Raw genomic sequence first — 22,210 nt, 5'->3', positions numbered from 1 at the left:
TGGATGCATTTCTGTAGTCTTTTAATTTATATAACCGAGATCTAGCTACAGAAAACTTAGTGTGCTGTACCATTGGGCTGCACTGGTGACCTTGGATTGGGAGCGGGCTGATTCAAAGATCATGTGCATGTTCAGAAAAGGGATAGTATGGACTTGCTGTACTGGAGACTTCATCCCAGTCTTAATTAGGTCAGCTGACCCGTCACAGCTAGTAAGTATTTGGGAGAAATAAGGATGCAGCTGCTTAAAGAGTTTGTATTTGAGCTCCTTCCTGATTTACAGGAGTTCTGCGGTTAAGCTCATGATCTGGTGGAAAAGCATAAATAATCATAGAGCATACACTGAGAAGGCATGCATCTGCCTTTTTTCTTATTTGCATTTTTAAGCCAGTGTTTGACTATACTTTGGCTACTAGTATTGCATTTACCTCCAGTGAAGGTCATCTTCTCTGCAGGTATCATTGAAGAATTTGTCATACATGCTCTGTAGCTCTTACACATTGGTTGTCAATGAGTAATGAATGGCTGCCATTTATCTATACATAAACAATGGCTTATACCTTTACTCCGAAATCTGCTGCTGGCATGTAGGCTTGTGCTTTAGTAGTAGGTGATCTTATTTTTCATGGTGACGCTGATGGACTTGGCATGGGATACTTGCATGGCTTTTAATCCTCTAAAAACCTCATACTGCAAGGTGCCATCACTGTAGTGCTGTATACTGAGGCCTTGATCACTCAAGAGGATCTTTGTGACAGCTCTTGGATGTCATAACTCGTTTGCTGCCAACGTTTCAGTAGTGCTTAGTGTCAAGCCAATTGGTAAGTCATCATTTTTGTTCAGTGCATTAGAATACCACAATCGTGATCTGATCTTCAACCAATATTTATTGATGATGACCAATAGCCTGGTCTTTATGCCCTACAGACTTATAAGGAACTTTCCTTCCCTCTGAAAGTTCCTGTGGACCTCAATGTAAGAAAAGGATCAAAATGGCTGGAGTAACTTTCAAAATTATGCTGCCTTGTCCATCACTCACTGTGATACCTTGGTTGAGCAAATTGAACAATACAGTTTGGTGACACACTCAGTCAGCAGCAGCAGCATTGCCTCAAACTGCCCTATCCCATATAACTTAAGACTTTGGGCACAGCATTTGGCTGGTCAGCATATGATAGTAGAAGTTTAGCTTATGTGGAGATACCAGATAAAATCACAGATAGGGTAAAGGGCAAATCTGCAATTGTTATTAGGCTAATGGTGATCATGTTTAATTTCATCCGCACAACTCTCAATGTGTTGTGTGAAACACTGAATAGGTTTGACAAATGTTTTGGTTACTAGATTGATTAGTCTAGGTTGTTGAATGTTCTGGGAGTTATTTATACCAATATCCAAGTCATTCTGGAAGGCCATCAGGAGATGTGCACTCAAGTGTTCTCAAGACATTTAAAAATAAAAACACCTGCAGGATACTCTGATCCTGCATAATTTTCAAAGAATGTTAGGTACAGCAATAAATCCCCTGTCAGAGTTTCGTTGAGGATTCCCTGTTAGATTTCTGCTTGGTAACATAGATAATCAGATCAATGCTTACTGACTGCCCCGGTGTCTGATAATTCTTCTTGGTAAAAAGGAATTTCCAAGGTCTTAGCCCTCTAGCTAGGGCTGCCTGCCTATGCCATTTAGGCTACACATAATCCACAATAAGGAATTTCCAAGGTCATGGCTGGCCTTTCGGATTAGAGCTGCCTGCCTTTGCTATTTAGGTTACACGAAAAGCACCAAACGGGTCACTACCTCCTCAAAGGCTTTTTCTTCATCAAATTTTTATTGCTTCTTTCTCCAGGTTGGGCAATGTGTCAAGACAGTACCAACGTTTGTACTGCATTCATGCTCCTGCCCACTTCTTGAGAATAGGCTAAGGACATGATTGCTGGACTCAAATGGTCAATCTAACAGAGAATGTGTATCCCGCCCCCTTTCTTTCGGAACTTTGACTTTTACCACTCACCATAGCATGCAGTTTAGAAGTGGCTTTTGACAGCATCCTAAATAGGTAGGTAGTGATAATATCTGAGTAGGTGTGCTCTGTGATTTGAGGCTAGTTTTCCATATAATGTATCTAATGCAGTACAAAAATGAGTACCAAAGCACACTTTAGTAGTCCGTAAGTAGATATCTATTTGTGCAAGTATCAGTATTTTGACATAAATATATAGTCCATATCCAATCTTCGTTTTTTCTCTTTTATACGTAGTTTTATTCTTTAAATATTTCCAAATCTTGATACATACAGACAACATAAGCAGCTAACACGTGTTTCATCCTTTGGGCTTTTTCAAGGCTAGATAGTCTTGTCGGAGCAATGTAAAACTCTGTTAGTTGGCAGTTTCAATTCAGCAGCCAAAAACAATAAGACTCTTGAGCTGACTGTATAAGCAGAATGCGTCTCTGGAGGAAATACTCGTATAAAATAATAGGTCTGGCGTTATAATCGCAAGTCCAATTAAGTTCTAAGGGAAGCAATGTCATATGCGTACACAGAAAAGGAACATCTATGCCCAAAACCATATGGTCGAGTAGTATCTCCAAATTGCAAGATTAGGCCTTGATACGCCTGCAAAAGTAGGAACGTCTGGATACAGCACACTGGGGTACAAATAATACAATATACTGACCGCTGAGAGTATCTACCACCGGCCGACTAAGATATTCATTTGCACGGTCTTCTAGCACAAGGGTAACGAGCAGTGATCTTTTAAGACATCATATTTGGCTCTTGCTTTTTAGCAGAACCATCTGGTCCTTTTGTTTTATGAACAGCAATTACTTTAACCAACATTGTTGGTACTTCTTGGTCATCCTAGGATACTTCACTCAATCTTGTATTATTGCCCCTTCTCACATTTGGTGAGCTTGGATCTTAGCACACTGGTAACACAAATAAAGAATTGCACAATGTTGAGCGCTTCTACAGAAAGAACTCCCTTTGTTTGTCTTTCTTATTGTGCACACATTGTTTTTCCATTTAGTTTGTCTAATGATTTCGGTATAGTGTGAATCTACTTTGTAATGCATATCCTTTGAAAAGGAATGCTTGAAATTGTCGGAGTCTGTCTGTTCTGCAGTCCTGTGTCACGGCTTCAGGAGGTTGTGGATTCTCTAATCATCTCCGTAAGTGTGTCTTCTCCCATTCAGTTCTTTAGTAAATATCGAATTGTGGCATACCAGATGTCAAATGTTCTTTTTCTATTTTGCTTTTTCCAGAAATATAGATCACTGTCAATCTATTCCAAAAGTGGCAGTGACCATTGTGGGGGTAGTGCGTGAAACTGGAGAAGCACACCTGTAGCACAATCAGGAACGGAAACAGTCTTTACAGTTACTCAGAATCGATCTGCAAACCAAAAAACAAGTTTATTTCCAAAGCATCTCATGACGTGTTTTGGCCAAGAAATGGCCTTGATCACGTAAAGAAACATGGTCGACTATTCCCAGCGTAAATAATAGTGATGTAGAGAAAGGACTGAGTGATCTCAATGGTGCATATAGAATCTTCAGGACGGCGCCATCCTTATATGGTTCGAATTCACATGTCGAAGTGTACAAAATATATAGCAAGAGAACCAATATTGTGTTGAATAAGAATCTGCTACATTTATAAACCAAATTGAATGAAATATTATCCCATGGAAAGGCAGGCGCAACTGTAAAATAAAGAGTCTCAAATTACACTTCAATCATAAATTAATAAATCAATAAAGAGAGACCAGATAAGATGACGCCAAGGCACCTCCCATCCATAATAAACATTGCATGTACGTTCTTATTAGACACAAGGGGGAACGCAATACTTGCACAATTCATTCAAAATGGGTCTATCAAGTTGTGCACCTCAGTCAAATGGCATCAGCCTGCATTTGCTGAAATGGACATAGCACTGGTAATCGCTCAGACTTAACATCATATCATATGCAAAAAGTGCATTTCTAGTTTCTACCTATTTAGCAGTCACTGAGTATGACATACACCTGTAATTAAACCAGTGTATACTTGAACTAAGAGAAAGCCTTCTCAAACAACAAACAAAATGTGCATGGTTTCAGACTGAGGATTTACTCAACAATCTTGCAATGCGCCAGAAAAGCAGTGAGCAAGGGAAGAAAGGGAAAAGGGCGAGCGCTTGAGGGGCATGCTATGCATTTGTCTTTTTAGAGCTAATCACAATGGGCCTATTAATGTCTGTTTCTTGCCTTTAAAGGTCTACTGTTTACTTCTACATTTAAAGGAGGACTATGTATGCATGAAAGTGTTTCTTATGTACACACAAATGAGAAATATTTGTATAAACTTTGAAACATTTTAGGGACTAAATCAAAAGCCAAAAATAGAAAAAGCAATATGTTTGATTCATGGCCACAGAGATCATTGGAAATAGTTCTTGCGTGTTTTAAAGGAAATCAAATGAGGAAGCCAAAAATGCAACTTGTTTGTATCAGATTCCTTCTTTAGACTATGTTCTTCTTCTTTCTTGCAGGTCATTGTCTGCCAGGTGAATATTCTCTTGATGGTTTTAAACCATGTCATCTGTGTCCTCTTGGGACCTACCAACCAGAGAAAGGCAGAACATCATGTTTTTCTTGTGGAGGTGGTCTTGGAAGTAAGCACGTAGGTGCCACATCATTTCAGGACTGTGAAACAAAAGGTAAGAACGAAAAAGTATCAGAGTGTAGTTTTACGGAGTTAAATACTAGTCCTTAATAAATGTAGATTGTTCCTGGGCCATTAACATCACTTGCAAATCAATAGACAAGATTGGGTCTGATCAGACTCACAATATACCACTGGAACATAATGGACCATTTTCATAAACAATGCAAAGGCAAATAATGTAGTGGATTAAGTGTAGCACACTTACAAATTGAATGTGTATGGCTACATAGAGCTCATTTGATTCTTCTTAGAAATATGCAAGCTTAGCAGGCGCTAAACCCAACCACTCCCAAGACTTGCATAATAGAAATAGAGTTGCAGCTGAAGAGATGTGTTAAGTGATGAACAGTGATAAACTAGTAACAAATAAACCAAACACCACACGCACCACCTACTTGAAAAAGAGTTCGGATATTTTGATGAGCTTCCAATAAGTTGTATATACAGAAATTATGCAGCTGTGTGATTGAAGTAACATCTTTCCACACCCTCTCCTGCTTGGGAATGTCCTAACAAAGAAATATTTCTTCATCGGAGGTCAGGGCGATAGTGAAGACCATGACATCAGCTTCATCTCCTCTTTGGAAATCAGATCTCCATTTACTACATTGACGGGTGGATATTTGGTCACCATGCTTCATACTGTTCTCCAGGCAAAGCATTCTTAATAGACATCTTCTCTCAAAAAATGCTTTGGTTAATGTTGTGTTAAGTCCAGTGGGACAGACGGGTGGCACTCGTACTATCAGCGGTAGCATGGATTTGGTATTTGCATGGATAGACGCATCTTTCAGGTGTTCTACTTTGAAACTGTTTCTTATGATAATTGGCTGTTCTTCTTGTGCCACATTCCTCAGTAGCATGAATGCAGTTCGTGTTTGGTTTCTAAGTACAAGTGGGAACTTGTGTGTGGCACAGCATCTATTGTAATGACTCTTGAGAACTTCTGGATGGTTTATTTTGAGAGTGTAGTTTACTGTCCTTGTCAGAGTCGATGCCAGTCTTGTTACTGGTAATGGGTGCCAGATTATGACTACTGATTGCATCCTCCAGGCATAGGAGTGAGGCTGGCTGTGTTCAGTATATCTCATTGCTTCTGCTCTGGGAAAATAGTAGAATTTGTATTCCTTGGCTTCACATCAAAACAAGCCAGAATAGCTCCTCTCTCCCAGCAAGATCATTCTTACAATGAGGTGTATTGTGTGACTAGGAAAAGGTTGCAGATTTTGTGTGCATCTTACTCTTAAATTACCAGATGACATCCGGTAATGAGGTTCACCATGCTTCTGTTTTTTGGTTTTCATTTAGCAGTCCAGAGCATTCTGGGATTTGTAGTCTTTCTTACAATTGAACCAGTTGGAGCAACATTACACATTGCAGAAGTAATATGGACTGGATTGTGATGTCTCCAAGGACTTGGAGTCATCTGGTGACTTATGTTATCTCCAAGTATATCAGCGAGCCCAATATACTGGATATATATAGTTTTTAAACAATTATGTACTGTCAAATTGTGTATTTGAACTTTGTAAGCATATTAACTGTTTTCTTACTGCTCCAGTTCAGTGTTCACCTGGACATTTCTACAACAGTTCAACTCACAGATGTATCCGCTGTTCGATGGGGATGTACCAGCCGGAGTTTGGACAGAGCTACTGCATTTCATGCCCAGGAAATACCACCACAGACTACGATGGCTCGACAAATATAACGCACTGTAAAAGTAAGTACAGCTTTCTCTGTGCTCGAGCCAACGAGAAGAAATAGGAGTATTTATTTATCTGTGATATCAGCAATTTGGAACCCACGTCACTTATGTACAAGGCAACCCTGTCTTGTGTCATGAGACCGCATGCCTGAAGGCATTAGGAATCATACTGTGATATTTGCACAGGCCTACGAAACCAGGTCTAATAAAGGATATTTTTAAAGGTGAATGCCAAAGCTTCCACCAAGTCTCCACATTACATGTAGGAAGTTGGAATAATGTGTGCCCTCCCACCTGCTGATACCCCACAGCCTCCAGTGGTCATCCAAGCTGGCAGGCAGGGATGTTTATTCTCCCTGTTTGCTGAAAGTATTGAAAGGCACTTGAGCATCACTTTCCTTAAATATTCGAGAACAGGAGTTAGAATAGTAAATCATTCTCTCCTCAAATAGCCCATCTCGCCTCACAGACATGGATATTTCGAGGCCTCTCTTGCAGGTATTGGGGGATGGAGAGAAATGGTGGTACTACCGTGAGGCGTAGAACAGACTGGGTTGAACATGGACGCTGTGAGTGTTTATATCTCTCACATGTCAGTCAGCTTGTACCTGTGCATGTTGAATGCAGGGGTATTGGTAGACACCCTAGATTACTCCAGTATTGGAGCTTTCATAGATTCACATGCCTGAATCATTCCCCGTTGTCGAGACGGGAGTCTCCGGTACATAAAAAAGCAATGCTTAGCAGTATAGCAAACTGAAAGAGGCCTAGGCCCATTTCCCTTTTGCAACCCATAACCCTTGTTATGTAAAAAGGACCAAACTTTTCCCTGAACCAATCAGAGCTCCTCACCCTCTAGAACCCTCCTGATAGAACCTCTTGCTCGTCAGATTTTCTACCGCACCTTGTGCTAGGGAGTCTCCTTTGAGCTCTGCTCAAACTCTTCAGTTCTTCACTCTTCTGAGGTATAATCTAGAGATAAGGCAAAGGTTTCTCGGAAAACTGCCTCTAAATCTCTTCAGGACCCTCCATCGATGGCTAAATCTTCTTTGTCGATGAGGAAATCACCACAGAAGGTGAGTGGATCTTCAACGTCGAAGAAAAATATACCGTCGACGAAGTCTCCGTCGTCGAGTGCCCCTTTGTTGTCGAGAGTTCTCACCTCGTTGACGCCTGCTTCTCCGTCGAAGATTCCGTCGACGATGCCTCCGCCTTCGACGAAGCTTCTCCCGTCGACGACGAGCCTTCCGTCGACTACGAGACCGCCGCCGATTCCGTCGACAGGTCCACAGTCGTCGACGATTCCGTCGACGATTCCACCGTCGACGACGATTCCGTTGGCGAGCCTACCATCGACAACGACCTCACCGTCGACGATGATAATTGTTCCCTCGTCGGCGTGTCCACCGTCGACGACGACTTCCACCATGACGTCGACGACCACCTCGTCGACGATGTCTTTTCCGTCGACAGCGACTATGATTTCAACATCGTCGATGCCAATTGTTACTTCTATATCTGCAGAATATGAGTCACCGTCAACGTATATTTCTGCTACGTTAAAGCGTGCAAGACCTGCACCTTTACAGTTTACACCAGTTTTGAGCTCTAAATTGTCATCCAATAGACAATTTTATCATGATGTCACACATTTCACCCTTGCCTCCTAGCCATTATTTGGAGGCATCTGAGGATGACGATGATCCTTATGGGCAGGCACGTGACCCTTCCCAGCTCAGGATAAAGTATCATGAGGAGGAAGAAGAAGAGGAATATTATGAGCCTTTTGAGTCATTGAGAGTGCCACACAAAAGTTTCCATCAGGAACCTATGGTTCAAATGCCAGCAGCTTTGCTACAAGATCTTTCTGCGATGCTTAAAGACTATAATAGTCGTTTTCCTTCAACTGCAGCTCCGCAACAAGTTTCTACTCCTGTAGATATACAACCTGTAACACCTGCAACGCCAGTTTCTGAGCCCCAGGTGACAATACCTTTGTCGCAGGATGAAGATAGAGTCACGGTAGCAGAGGAGGGAGAAATTCCTAATTCACCAACTACCGTAGATGAATGGGACGATTATCTGATCACAGATCCAGCTTCGCCTATTCCTCCAGCTGCAGACTCTCCTCCTGAGGACATAGGAGGTTTTCACGCCACCAAGGAGAGAGCAGCAACAAGATTTCACCTGACCATGCCAGTACAAAAGACAGAGTGTTTTATGTATGATTTTAAAGACCTGAACAGAAAGTCCACACGTTCTATTCCCATAATTGATCACATTTGGGAAGAAGGAATAAAAATCATGAAGATCCCATTTTCCATTCCGGCAATTCTGCCTCCGATTGATAAAAAGTACAAGGCACCAGATGATGCCCCTGCCTGCCTTTCAGGTCACCCTAAAGCGGATTCAGTAATTTCTCAGGCAGCGCAGAGAAAATCTAGGAATCCTTCCACTCCTATAACAGCTCCTCCGGATAAAGATGGAAGGCGCCTTGATTTTTTTTTTTTTTTTAAATATATTTTTATTGCAGGAATTAGCCAAAGTTACATGTCAGATCAGCAACACATCTGCAGGAAGAAAAGGTAAAAACATCCGATCCCCCATGAGAAGACATCTGGAATACACAGCCATTCAGCCCACAACCCGAGGGTCGGGCGGCGTCTTCTGAGAAGGAACACAGGTGGGGAACCGGTATGACGTCGAAGCTGATCCGGATAATCCAACGGCCTTCATCTGCTTTTCTAGATCAACCTAACAGAAAAAACTCCCCGCCCAACAGTCTCTAGGTTCTACTCCCTCCCCCCACCCATCCCAGCCATCAGTGTGTAGTGGTACGTGTAGGAAGAGCTTGTGGGAAGATACCCCAGGTGACTGTATAGAGAACAGTGTCGTGGACGCCTAACGGGACTCAAGTTGTGCTGCATCATCACCCTCGGAATCGCTGGAAGCGCAGTAATCTCTAAGGGCCTGCACTATTGTCTCCCATTCCAATGCTGCTTCTAGTGCCCTCTCATTGTGCTGCCTCTTTGCCAGTTGGTATAGCAGAGTGCTCTCTCCTGTGGCCCACTTCAAAAGTTCGTTGTGCCATTTAGCTCCTGTTGGACCAACTCTTGCCTTCCAATTCCTAGTTATCTCCCGTTTCACCAGAACGAGCCCCAGATCAATACATTTGCTCGAAATTTTATTTTTAGGGGTATGCGGGAACCAGTGTAGGAGCCCCACCGCCGCATCGACCGACAAGGTTCTCCCAGTAACCCTATTAAGAGTGTCCTCGATCAAAAGCCAGTATGAGGACAGCACCAGGCAGGACCACAGCATGTGAATGAGGTCAGCCTCAGGTGCTCGGCATCTGGGGCAATCCGCTGTGTCCGTGGCGAAGTATTGCTGAATTTTCGCCGGGGTCAAATAGGCCCTGTGGAGTATATAAAAATGAACCAGTTGAAACCGGGCATGGCGTGCTCCCTTCCAGGCTTGGCGCATGAGTTGTGACCACGTCGTCTCCGGTATCTCTTTCCCTATGTCAGCCTCCCAACGGGTCCGTAGTTTGGTAAGCGGGGGCAAACCCTCGTTAATCAATCTATTATATAAGCACGTGACTGCCTTGACCGTCCCGGCGGACATCATAACGTACTGCCACACCGGAGACGTGGGCGGTTCCTCTAGACCACTTTTCCAGTGCGACTGAATCGCTCTAACCAGAGCCGTGTGCAGGAGGAAATCGCCTCGGGGGACGTCAAAGCAGTCCAGGATCTCCTGGAAGGGCAGTAACACCCCGTCTTCGTAAAGGTCCCCCACCAACTGTAATCCTGCTTCTTCCCACTGTCCTAGGCGCGACCAGTCTCCCCCGTGAGGCAAGGCCGTCAGCATCCCCAGCGGTATTTCCGGTGCATATGGGAGCCGTAGCTCCCCCCGGGCGTGGGCGCGATTCCAGCATAGCCTAATAGTCTTTTCTTTGAGCGTCAGGTCCTGCAGGGCCAGACGTTGGCGTAGTGCGATGAAGGAAATAACATGCCTGGGCATTCCCCTACCCCTCCCAACCTCCGGGCCACGAAACTCTCTCGCAACTTCCTGGGTGAAGGTCTGCAATTGAGCTGCCAGGTAATATTTCTCAAAATCTGGCACCGCAAGGCCTCCCTCCGACTTTGGTCTCATCAGAGTCTTGAGAGCCACTCTCCGGCGGCCCGAACCCCAGAGAAACCCCACCACCATGGATCTCAAAAGCCGAAAGGTGGCCGGCGGGATCCAAATCGGAAGCGCTCTAAAGTAGTATATCAACCGGGGAAGTGCCACCATTTTCAACAGTGCAATCCGCCCCGCCCATGAAAGCGGCAGGGTAGCCCAAAACTCCATGTTCCCCCGCAACGCGCGAGTGCAGCGGGCTATATTGCCGTCCAAAAGGTCGGCGGGTTCATGGTTTATGTATACCTCCAGGTACTTGAGGCAGCTAGGTTCCCACCTAATCTCTCTGCTAATGTCGGGTCTGGGTGCTCCCCTACGAACTGGGAACAGACAGGTCTTGGCCCAATTCACCCGAAGGCCCGAGACCTCCCCGAAAGACGTCAGAGCCTCAGCAGCCCCATCCAAAGCAGTATCGGAATCTCAAGGAAGAGCAGCAGGTCATCAGCATACAGTGAGATATAGTGCTGGCCGGATAAGGTCCGCAAGCCGCCGAAAGAAGCGCCGGACCGGACTGACAGCGCCAGTGGCTCCACCGCTAATGCGAAGAGCAATGGGGATAACGAGCATCCCTGCCTCGTGCCTCGTTCTACTGGGTACTGTTGGGAGGTCAGCGGGCCCGCCCTCACCCTGGCCGACGCCGAGGCATAAAGCACCGTGGTCCACCTGACAAAGCCCTCCCCCAGACCAAAGCGCAGCAGCACTCTGCGCAGGTAATCCCATTCTAGGCTATCAAAGGCCTTTTCTAGATCAACCGAAAGGATCAACGGGCACATGGCATCCGCGTGCGGTTCCTCTAGCAAGCGAAACAACCTGCGAATATTCATGGTCGTGTTACGTTTGGGTATGAATCCCGCCTGGTCCTCGTGTACTAAGGAGCGCATGTGTCCTAGCAGCCTCGATGCCAATATGCTGCTTAGGATCTTATAATCGACCGTTAACATTGATAATGGTCGGTAAGACGCCGGGTCAGCTGACTCCCTACCAGGTTTGAGGAGGGGAACTACTAAGGCCTCACACATCGAGCCGGGGAGCCATCCCAAGCGCCTCGCCTCTTTGTAGACTATCAGCAGTCGGCGCGCCAGTAGGTCTACATAGGTGGAGTAAAACTCAACCGGGAGCCCGTCAAGGCCCGGGGTCTTATTTCTCGCCATCCCCTTAATGGCGCTACGGATTTCCCCCAGTTCAATAGCAGAGCCCAGGGCCTTCGCCACGTCGGGCTCCAGCGCAGGAATCTCTAAGGGTTGCAGATAATCATCAATCAGGGTGGGGTCTCGGGTCGGGTTACTGCGGTACAGCCGTTCGTAGTAACGTTGGTAGCAACCTAATATCTCCGGTTGGGTGTACACCTCAAGGCCCTCCGTGGTGCGCATTGACGTCGTCAGGGAGGTCCGGCACGTGGGATTGGCCAACCAAGCCAAAAGCGCACCCGACTTATCCCCTCCGTAAGCGACCTGGTGGTGTAGACCTTGTAATCGAAGCAGCGCAGTCTTTCGACCTCCGCTTCCCTCGCCGCAGCAGTACGCTCCTGAAGTTCCGGATGGCCGGGACGGCGAAGTTCCATCTCGTGGAGTTTCCGGTCAGCCGTGGTTAAGTCATCAAGGATGACGCGTCGCATTCCCACTTTCTTAGAGATACAATAGCCCCTGACCACTACCTTAAACGCATCCCACTCTGACGCTCTCGAACCAGCAGTGCCCCCATTGGCCGCAAAATAATCAGAAATTTTTTCCCCCAGGTCCGCCTTGAAGACTATATCCTCTAATATCTCTGTGCGCAATTTCCAAGTAGGCACACTAGGGGTCCCGGGGAACCAACGTAAGTCCGCTAGGAGGGGGTTGTGATCAGAGATGGTCCTAGTCAAATATTCAGAGCGGACCGCCGCGGACACCAACTCCGCCGACCCCAGAAATCCGTCTAGCCGCACATGTAATTCGTGTAGGCCAGAGAAAAAAAGAGTAATCTCTAGAGACGGGTGTTGCGCTCGCCAGATATCCGCAAGCCCCCAGTGCGTCTGCCATTCCTTCCTACCTTTAGCCACCCGCCGGACTGGAGAGTCCGGGAGGGGGGGTGTGAGCGGTCGGCATCCACATCCACCACCGAGTTAAAATTACCACCTAGCAAGAGGGTTCCCGAAAGGAAATAGGCCAGAGAGCCCGACAACCCGGAGAGGAAGGCGAGCTGGTCCACATTAGGTGCATAAACACAACAAATATTCAGAGCCCTACCCCCCAATGTACCAGAGATAGCTACATAGCGACCCTCCGGATCCACCACCGATTTCGAGACCTGCAGGGGAACCCCAGCTCTTATCCATATCAGCACCCCCCTCGCGTAAGCTGAGTATGAAGTGCAGTAGACCTGCCCTCTCCACCTACGTTGCAGCGCCGCCCCTTCCGCCTTAGTGAGATGTGTCTCCTGCAGCAGCGCTATTTGCACCCCTCTACGCACTAGATAACCATGAACTTTGTGACGTCTGGACGTAGTGTGGAGCCCCCGTACATTCCAAGTGATGCATCTCAACCATTGTCCCACACCGTCGTTCCCGGGGTCCCCCAACAACGCTCAAACAAAAAACAAGCTACAATCAAATCAACACTGATGGCGGCCATTTTCCCCAACAACAACCCAACACCCGTCTGAAACAAACCCCATCCCACTCACCCCAGAATAGGACCCATATAGCACCATCTAGTTCCCATCCAAACCGTGTCCCCAGAAACCCCCCGTTCCCCTACTACTCCTGCGGTCGCCACCGCAGGAAAGCCTTAAGGGCTAGGTGCGGGCCGGGCGCCAGTAATGGGCCATCGAGTCCCGGCCTACCGAGACTAAGTCGAGCCCCAAGTCAAAAGTATCAGTCAGAACAGGGCCCCCCAACCCCACCAATGGATCATGGCATTAACCGCACCTTCCACAACCCCCCCGGCAAACCCCCGCCCAAATGGAAGTAGCTCACCCAATCATCCCTGCCCGTCCAACATGCCCTCAGCCGAGTCCGGAGTAACCACTGGCAAGTGAACACTATCAGTCTCCGATTCTTCTGTGTCCGTATGAGCCCCCTCACCGCCCGGTTCCGATTCTTCAACAATGGGGCCGCCTTGTGAACCAGACAGGTTAGAAACCATTTCCAGCACTCCTCGTCGCTCCGCCATAGTCTCTACAGTCGAGGGCTTGCCCGGTTTGCCGCGGCGGCTCCGGAGTCTCTTGGATCGTCGCTGCTGTCTGGGCTCCGTAGTTGACTGGGATGAGGAGCCGAAACCATCCTTGCCAGCCCTATATAGTTCGAGCCAAGTACAGACGTCCTCCGGAGTATCAAAGAACTGAGTTTTATCGTCCAGGATAATGCGGAGCCTCGCAGGAAAGAGGAGCGAGTATTGAATACCCTCGCTCCGAAGTTCACGCTTGACCGCCAGGAAAGAGGTCCGCTTTCGTTGGGTTTCATAAGTATAGTCTGGAAAAATGTTCACCTGGCTATTCTCCACCTGATAGGGGCCATTGCGCCTGGCAGCGTTGAGGAGTAGGTCCCTGTCCCGAAAATGCAATAAACGCGCCACCACCGGGCGTGGGGAGCGACCTTGTTGCGGTGGTCTCGCCGGCACCCTGTGTGCCCGTTCCAGGGTATAGAAAGAGGACAGACCTTCCGGGGCCACCGTGTTCCGGAGCCAATCTTCTAGATAGGCCACCATGTCGCCATCTTCGATCTTTTCCGGTAGGCCCACCACACGAATATTGTTCCGTCTGGTACGCCCTTCGGCGTCCTCTGCCCGTCTCTCCAAGGCATCGATCCGGGACAGGGCATCCTTCATCGTTGCAGCCAGAGTCTTCTGTGCTGGCTCCAGGACCTTCACTGAGCTCTCCACCTCTTTGACTCTCTCCGAGAGCTTACCGTGGTCCGCCCTGAGGAGGCCCAAACTCGTCGCAACCTGGGCGATGTCTTGTTGTAGGGCAGATCTCGTGTTTGCGATCGCCTCCAGGACTCGGTCGAATTGCTGTTGTAGGTGGGGACCACCAGAGCACTCCGGGTCAACTCGGTCGTCCTTGTCCGGCGCCTCCGTATCCGAGGCAGCCGGGGTGGTTCCTTTGGGCCCCCTTGGTTTCCCCATGGCGGATGTGCCTCGCGGGAGAAAGCTCTGTAGGCACTCCACCAAATGTGGGCGTCGGTTGTAGGTCCCTTGGCGGGTGGTCGTATTGAAGAGGGCCTTTGATCGTCCTCGGCAAGTCCCACCACTTCTCCGATCTTTCGGGATGGGCCACCAAGGGGGAGGCGGGGGCGATCGGCGCCGATCTGGGTAGGCCCGTCGGGTCGAGGAAGACCTCGAAGTAGAATCACCAGTGCGGCCAGAATCCCTATGGCGCCAAGTCGCCGTGCCACCCATAAAGTTCTCAGGGCTCCGGCGAAGTCAGGCGCGCGGCGGGAGGCCGCCGCTCGTTTCGAGTGGTGTCGTCGTTCTGCTCCGGGCCTCCGGCCGTACGCGACCAGCCTGCGCCGAGGAAAGCGGCTAACAATCAGTCCATGGGGTGACCACGGTGCCCAGACACTCCCCTGCCGTCAGCCGGATGGTCACTGCTCGGGAAGATGAGACGTGGAGAAGAATCATGCAGATCTGATAGGCTTCTCCGGGCCCGGGGTCTCGGGAAGGCTATCGAGAGGGTCCGGGCGCCATCTTGGGCTCCGCTCCGATTCCTCCGCAACTTCGCTGCTCCGTCAGAACAACCAGTTTTCGGGTGTCCACGGGTGCCTCACCAAAAGCCTCGACCCGATCTTCGATTTGTGGGGGTCAGGGTGCCCCAAAATCCTCGATCTGCAGGATAAAAGCGGTCTCAGTCCCGGAGCCGAGCTCTCAGGCGACCATCACCATCGGCGTCCAAGCCACGCCTCTGGAAGGCGCCTTGATAACATAGGCAAGCGTTTTACAACCATGGCAGGTGCTACAGCTCGGGCAAGGAACTGCTTTGCCATTTTAAGCAGATATAACTGACAGTTATGGTCAGACATCTCGCCATACATGGAGTACTTACCTGAAGACAAGAAAATGGAAGCATGGAAAATTCTGATGGAAGGTGAAAGATCAGCTTCTGAGATCATAGATATCTCTGTAGATATAGCATCGCTTGGATTTCGTCAGCTCACTGGAGCAGCTACATTAAGACTACAAAGCTAGCTTAAGTCTACAAATTTTCGACCTGAAATCCAAACAAAAATACTTGATATGCCCTTCGATGGTGACCTCTTGTTCGGCAAGCATATTGATGATGCTCTTCAAGGGATAAAGAAAGACACAGATACTGCTAGATCTTTGGGTGCTTTGCAGTATAGGAAGACACCTTTTCGTGGAGCAAGAGGCAGAGGATCTTACTCCTTTCGGGGAGGATACCAAAAGTATCAACAGCAAGGTAACCAACGTTGTTATGGGTACAATTACCAACAACAGCAACAAAGCTACAAAAATCCTCCGGCAGCTGCCTACAGACAACAAGGCAAGAGACGTCAGGCTCAAGGCAGAGATTCTGCCAGAAGGCAGTGACATTCTTTTTCCACCTGCACCAGACCCAGTTTTCAAAATTCCCAACATTTCCCAGCATTTGCACAATTGGAAGAAAATAACCAAAGACAAATGGGTATTAGATATCATAAAATTTTGACACACCCTGGAATTCACCAAATTTCCTCTTCCGCATCCACCTCTGAAAAAGAACCCACCACATCTCTCTCTTCTCAGGAAAGAAGTGGAAGCAATGCTATCAAAAGGAGCAATATTGAGGAGTCCCTCATTCTCAAAAAGGAAAAGGATTCTATTCTCGCTTTTTCCTGAGAAAGAAAAAGTTGGGTGATTGGAGGCCAATTTTAGATTTGCAGATGCTGAACAAGTACCTTCAGAAAAAATACTTTTGCATGGTAGCACACCAGGAAATTCTTCAGCTTCTGGATCATGCAGATTTCATGACAACCCTGGACCTCCAGGATGCATATTTCCATATCCCAATTCATTACAAGCATCGGAAATTTCTGAGGTTCACTGTGGCAGGTGCACATTTCCAGTTCAGAGTTCTTCCATTCGGCCTACGTTCGGCTCCAGGAGTCTTTACCAAATTTCTAGCCCCGATAGCAGCTCATCTCAGGCTACAAGGCATACAATTGTTCCCATATTTGGACGACTGGCTAATAAAGGCTCCATCCTTTCACCAGGCATCTCTGGCAACGACAAAAGGCTTGCAAGTGTTTCACTCACTGGGACTATCACTGAATGCCCAAAAGTCAAGCCTTTATCCGTCCCAAGTAACACAATTCCTGGGAGCGAAATTGGACTCTCTCCAAGACAAGGCATTCTTGTCCGCAGAAAGGATATCTCGCCTTTTCTCTCTGGCATCAGAACTCCTAAAAAGAAAGTCTGCTTCAGTGAGAATGATCAAATCTTTTCTGGGGATTTTATCGTTCGCAATACTGCTAGTGCCTCAAGCAAGGTTAAGTATGAGACCACTTCAAGAGGAGCTGGACAACCAGTGGCTCCAAATATCGGGGTCGTTTGACAACATTGTTCAAGTGACTCCTGTTATGAAAGAAACGCTTCCTTGGTGGAGAAGTTCCAAGAATGTCTCCGTAGGGCTCACTGTTCAACCTACAATTCCATATTATATCATCACCACAGATGCTTCCCTAGAAGGTTGGGGGGCCCACCTTCAAGACCTAAGTATAAGGGGAAAGTGGTCTTCATCGATGGCGAAGATGCACATCAATTTTCTGGAACTTCGGGCAATTGCACTAGCCCTGCAATCTTTTCTTCCCAGACTGCGAGGTTCAACAGTTCTCATCAGAACCGACAACACCACTTGTATGCATTACCTGAACAAGCAGGGTGGTACGCGGTCTCACATTCTGTCTCAAGAGGCTCAGAGCATATGGAAGTGACTTCTCTTGCACAAAATAACAATCAAGGTGGAACATCTACCAGGAGCACAGAACACCTGGGCAGACTGTCTCAGCAGAAAAACGAAATCTTTCCACGAGTGGGAACTGGATCAATCAGTGCTGGACAGCATCTTTCAGAAGTGGAGCAAGCCGAAGCTGGATCCACCAAGAGCAACAGGAAGTGCCTTTTCTTCGCAAGCTGGGAACCGGAGAAGGGTTCTTGGGGAAACGCATTCATGATGAGGTGGACGGGAATCTTTGCTTACGCCTTCCCTCCCTTTCCTCTAATCCCGAGAGTTTGGCACAAAATGAAAAAGGAAACATGTTGCATGATTCTGATTACTCCGAAATGGCCGCGTCAACATTGGTTCACAGAGCTTCTCCTTCTCTCCAAGTGCAAGCCGTTCCGCCTTCCGATACAGCTCAATCTGCTATCAATGAGCGAAGGTCAGATTCTTCATCCTTTCCCAGCTCAACTGCAACTCCATGCTTGGTTCCTAGACTCACAGATTTCAAGGACATAGAGATTCCTCAGGAATGCAGAGACATTCTAAACAGAGCAAGAGCCCCTTCCACATTGCGGACCTATGCCCTGAAATGGAAGAGATTCTGTCATTGGTGCTCTAATAGAAGTCTACATCCGTTGGAATGTTCCCCTGATAAGGTGCTACCTTACCTGTTGTCACTCTCTAAGTCTGGTCTAAGGTTCGCCTCGGTTAAATTGCATTTTTCCGGTATTTCTACATACAGAAGGTCTTCAGGGATGGGGTCACTTTGTTCAAATCGTCTCATTAAGCAGTTCCTGAAGGGACTTTTCAGGTCTTTCCCGCCTGTTAAGGTTCCTCCTCCAGAATGGAAGCTAAATCTGGTTCTACAACAGCTCATGAAACATCCATTTGAACCCATTCATAAAGCTGATATCAAATATCTCTCATGGAAAACGGCATTACTGTTGGCACTCACATCTTCTCGAAGAGTCAGTGAATTACAGGCGTTCACTATACGGCAACCATATCTGAAATTCACTTATGATTACTTCCTTTTTTTTTTTTTTGATGCAAGACTTTATTGACAGTGTCAGTAAAATACAGTAGTGTGCCTACAACCCTGGGGCCGGTCGAACCATTCATTCCCTCTGATGAATAGAAAGATACACAGCTATTCAGCCGACAACCAGCAGTCCGGCAGCGTCATCAATAATATATACAAACAATAGACAATCCACAATAGCTTCAAAATTGAATGTCATCTTGCTTTTCTGTTTTTTGGTAACTTAACTTAAACTAGTGACTCATTAGTTAAAAAAAAAACTGCGTCTCTTGTCGTTTGTAATCTGCTTTCCATTGCCGTATGTACACAGTCTTGGACCGTTGATCCAACCACCCCCACCCCCTGCCAGGCCCACACCATGAATCTGCTATGTGTCTCGGACTTGCTCAATCTATCGTCCCCATAGTAGCCAGTGGCTCTGAGCAATTAACTATCATCCATCTCGTCCTCTGAGCTATCAGTGTCATCTTCCTCTAGGGGTTCACAAGGGTCCCCCCTATAAGTGTTCCATGGTTGCCATACCGCATTCCATTTACGAGGGTTCGCCCTCAGCTTATAAACCTCCCGTTCTGTTACCATAAGTGTGTCCATGTTCCTGCACCATTGTGACAAAGTTGGTACCTCTGCTGCCCCCCACTTCTGCACTATATCTCGTTTTGCTGTCACGATACCCACTGTGGCCCATAATCTACCATAAAGCGCTAGATCATTAGCTCCCCACACATTCAGCAGGCACACACGAGGGTCAGGTGTCAGAGAGGTTTCTAGTGTTTGCGAGATGGTACGCATCACCTGCTGCCAGTAGCCTACAAGGGATGGGCACTCCCAGATGGTATGTATGAAAGTGCCCTCTGCCCCGCAGCCCCTGAGACAGTGTGGGTGAGGTGCCCTATGTAATCTGTGTAGTGTAGTCCTTGTATAGTTTATCCTATGCAAAATCTTTAGTTGCACCAGACGGAACCTAGCTGATAAGCTCGCCTCGCTTGGGGACGCAAAGGCTGCATTCCATTCCGTTTCATCCATGTCTCCTATCTCCGCAACCCATTTTTCTCTCAACCTTTCTAATGGGTCCGGCAGGTTATTTAGCAGTTTAGGATAAGTCAGGGAGGTGGCTCCCTCTTGCATAAAATCAGTGAGCAGGCGGTCTTCAAGCGGCGAGGATTCCGGGACTGTTGTGTCTGCAGAGATTGCTGCCATAAGGGCGTGTCTGATCTGGACATATCTGTACGTTTCAGTGGGACCAAGGTCATAGTGTTGCTGAAGATATGAAAACGGGACTACCCCATCTCTCGACCACATGTCCCCCACCGTGAAGATCCCTATATTGTCCCACTGGGTGAACCCTTTAGTCTGTTGTAGCTGTCCCAGGGCCTTTGTGTCCCACAACGGAGTTAACTTCGTGATTACTCCCCCCCACTTCAGTTTCGTTTGTGCCCTATGCCATAACAATACCGTGTGTTTGGTGGGTCCCGTTAATTTTGCCGCTGCTCCCTTGTGATATAGCGGTGCCAACAGGCTATGCGTGCCCAGTTCCGCCCTGTCTGCGAGGTAGGCTGGTTCAGTCTGTGGGGTGTGCAGCCACTGATTAATAATTTTGAGCTGTGCTGCCCAATAATACAACTGCATATTTGGCAGAGCGATCCCGCCATCGTACCAGCTTCTGTTAAGTTTTAAATGCCCGATGCAAGCTGGGCCGTCTCCCCATAGTAAGCCCGTCATTGCAGCTGTCACTTTTTGGAAATAGCTTGGAGGTATCAAGGTTGGTGTGTTTTCGAGCACATACAGGAAACGCGGCAGCGCCATCATTTTAAATAATGCCGCTCTGCCCAGCATTGTCAGCGGAAGGGCCTTCCAATGCCTTAACATCGCTTCTCAACCGAGTGAGAGGAGATTGCAGATTTTTTTCAAAGAATTCATGAACGTCCTGGGTGACGTAGATTCCTAGGTACTTGAAGGAGGTTGTCGCCACTGTCAAGGGGCAATTGTGGGGGAGAGCCGGAGCTGGGCCCTTTAATTCGTAGATGACCGATTTCACCCAATTTATAGTGTATCCGGATGTTCATCCGTGGGTATCGCATATACCTAATAGGCTAGGGACACCTCTCTCTGGGTCTTTCAGGTAAATCAACATGTCGTCTGCATAGAGGGAGACTCTGTCTTCCCAGTTGTCGTTCCAGTTGATCCCCATCAATAGCGGGGTCTTCCTAATGGTAACAGCCAACGGCTCCAGAACCAGTGCGAACAATAGAGGTGAGAATGGGCATCCCTGCCTAGTCCCCCTTGCCAGTGGTATTTCACGTGAGGAATGGCCGTTAGCCACCACACGTGCCACGGGGCTGGTGTATAGCAGCCGCACCCAGGAGATGATTTTGGGGCCGAACCCCATGTGCGCCAGGACCGCGAATAAGTACTGCCACTCCACCAAGTCGAATGCCATTTTGGCATCGAGGGATAGTATAACCGCCGGTTCTGTCACCGAGGGCGCTCTAGCCAGTGCTCCCTGCACTCTACGGAGGTTTAGTGCCGTACTCCTATGCGGCATAAAGCCGGACTGATCTGGGTGGATCAACTGCTCCAGAAAGGGCATCAGTCTGGTCACTAACACTTTTGCTAGTATTTTAGCCTCAGCGTTAAGAATCGAGATCGGCCGATAAGACGTACATTCACTAGGTGATTTACCTGGCTTCGGGATTACTACTATAGTCGCCGTTCGCTGATCGAGGGGTAGGATTCCCTCTTCCCGACTCTCCTCATACATCGCCCGCAAGGGCTCACTCAATGATTCTGACCGTGTTTTATACCATTCGATTGGTATCCCGTTCGGCCCAAGAGCCTTGCCCGATCTTAAGGCTCCAATGGCCAACTGAATCTCCTCAGTTGTCAAATCAGAGTCGAGTTCTGCTATTGCGTCCGTCGATAGGGTCGGTGTTAAAACTCCGCGGAGTGCCTCTTTTGCCATTTCCTCCATAACTTCGACCGCTGGGGAGTACACCCCTTGGAAATGATCTGCCAGTATGTCTACAATTTCTTCCGGGTGCGTGTGCAGTATTCCGGTTGCATCAGCTATTTGCAGTATAGTTCTGTTACCCCCCTTTTTCCTGTCCGATATCTCCGATATCATATACTCTATGTGCGGTCGCTGCAATGTCTGCCACTGTTTGGCGTCTCAGGTGGTCATCATAGAGTCTTTGGCTCAGCTGAAGGGAATGCAACGTATCCTCCGACGGGACAGCCACATGGGTCGCGTTTGCTCTGCTAAGTTCCAGCTCGAGCTCTACTAATTCTCTCTTTTGCGCGCGTTTGTGGCCTAATATGGATGAGACGGCCTGCCCCTCTAGGACTGTTTTATAGGCTTCCATCAGGATAGATGGGGAGTCAACCGAGTTCAGGTTTTCTGTAAAGTAGTTTCGGGTCGCCTTTTTCAACTCTTTACTAAACGACGGGACCTTGAGATACCCTGGATAAATTGGGTATACTCTTCTACGAGTCTTTTCCTGACTGGACAGGGTCAGCGTTAATGGCGAGTGATCTGAAATACCTCTTGGTTTAATCTGCACCTCGTCGATCGTGAGGAGGCCAGTGCCCAGGGTGAAAAAATAATCAATTCTGGACAAACTATTATGGGTGGCGGACTAGTAGGTATATTGCCGC

At 47.7% G+C, this 22,210-nt stretch overlaps 1 protein-coding gene across 8 annotated transcripts in view; it reads left to right on the top strand.

Moving 5' to 3' along the window:
- The window catches only part of SCUBE2 (signal peptide, CUB domain and EGF like domain containing 2), a 669,241-nt gene that overhangs the window by 605,306 nt on the left and 41,725 nt on the right, over positions 1 to 22,210 (top strand). For all 8 annotated transcript variants that reach the window (XM_086955987.1, XM_086955986.1, XM_086955985.1 and 5 more), the window contains 2 exons: positions 4,540 to 4,707; positions 6,277 to 6,438. In XM_086955987.1, coding sequence (XP_086812113.1) covers positions 4,540 to 4,707; positions 6,277 to 6,438 — 330 coding nt within the window. The remainder of the gene's footprint in view (positions 1 to 4,539; positions 4,708 to 6,276; positions 6,439 to 22,210) is intronic.

The sequence above is a fragment of the Lissotriton vulgaris genome, chromosome 2_1 (genome assembly GCF_964263255.1).
Source record: "Lissotriton vulgaris chromosome 2_1, aLisVul1.2, whole genome shotgun sequence".
Lineage (NCBI taxonomy): Eukaryota > Metazoa > Chordata > Amphibia > Caudata > Salamandridae > Lissotriton > Lissotriton vulgaris.
The sequence above is the reverse complement of the archived record's forward strand: the minus strand, read 5'-3'. Positions and strand labels throughout refer to the sequence as shown.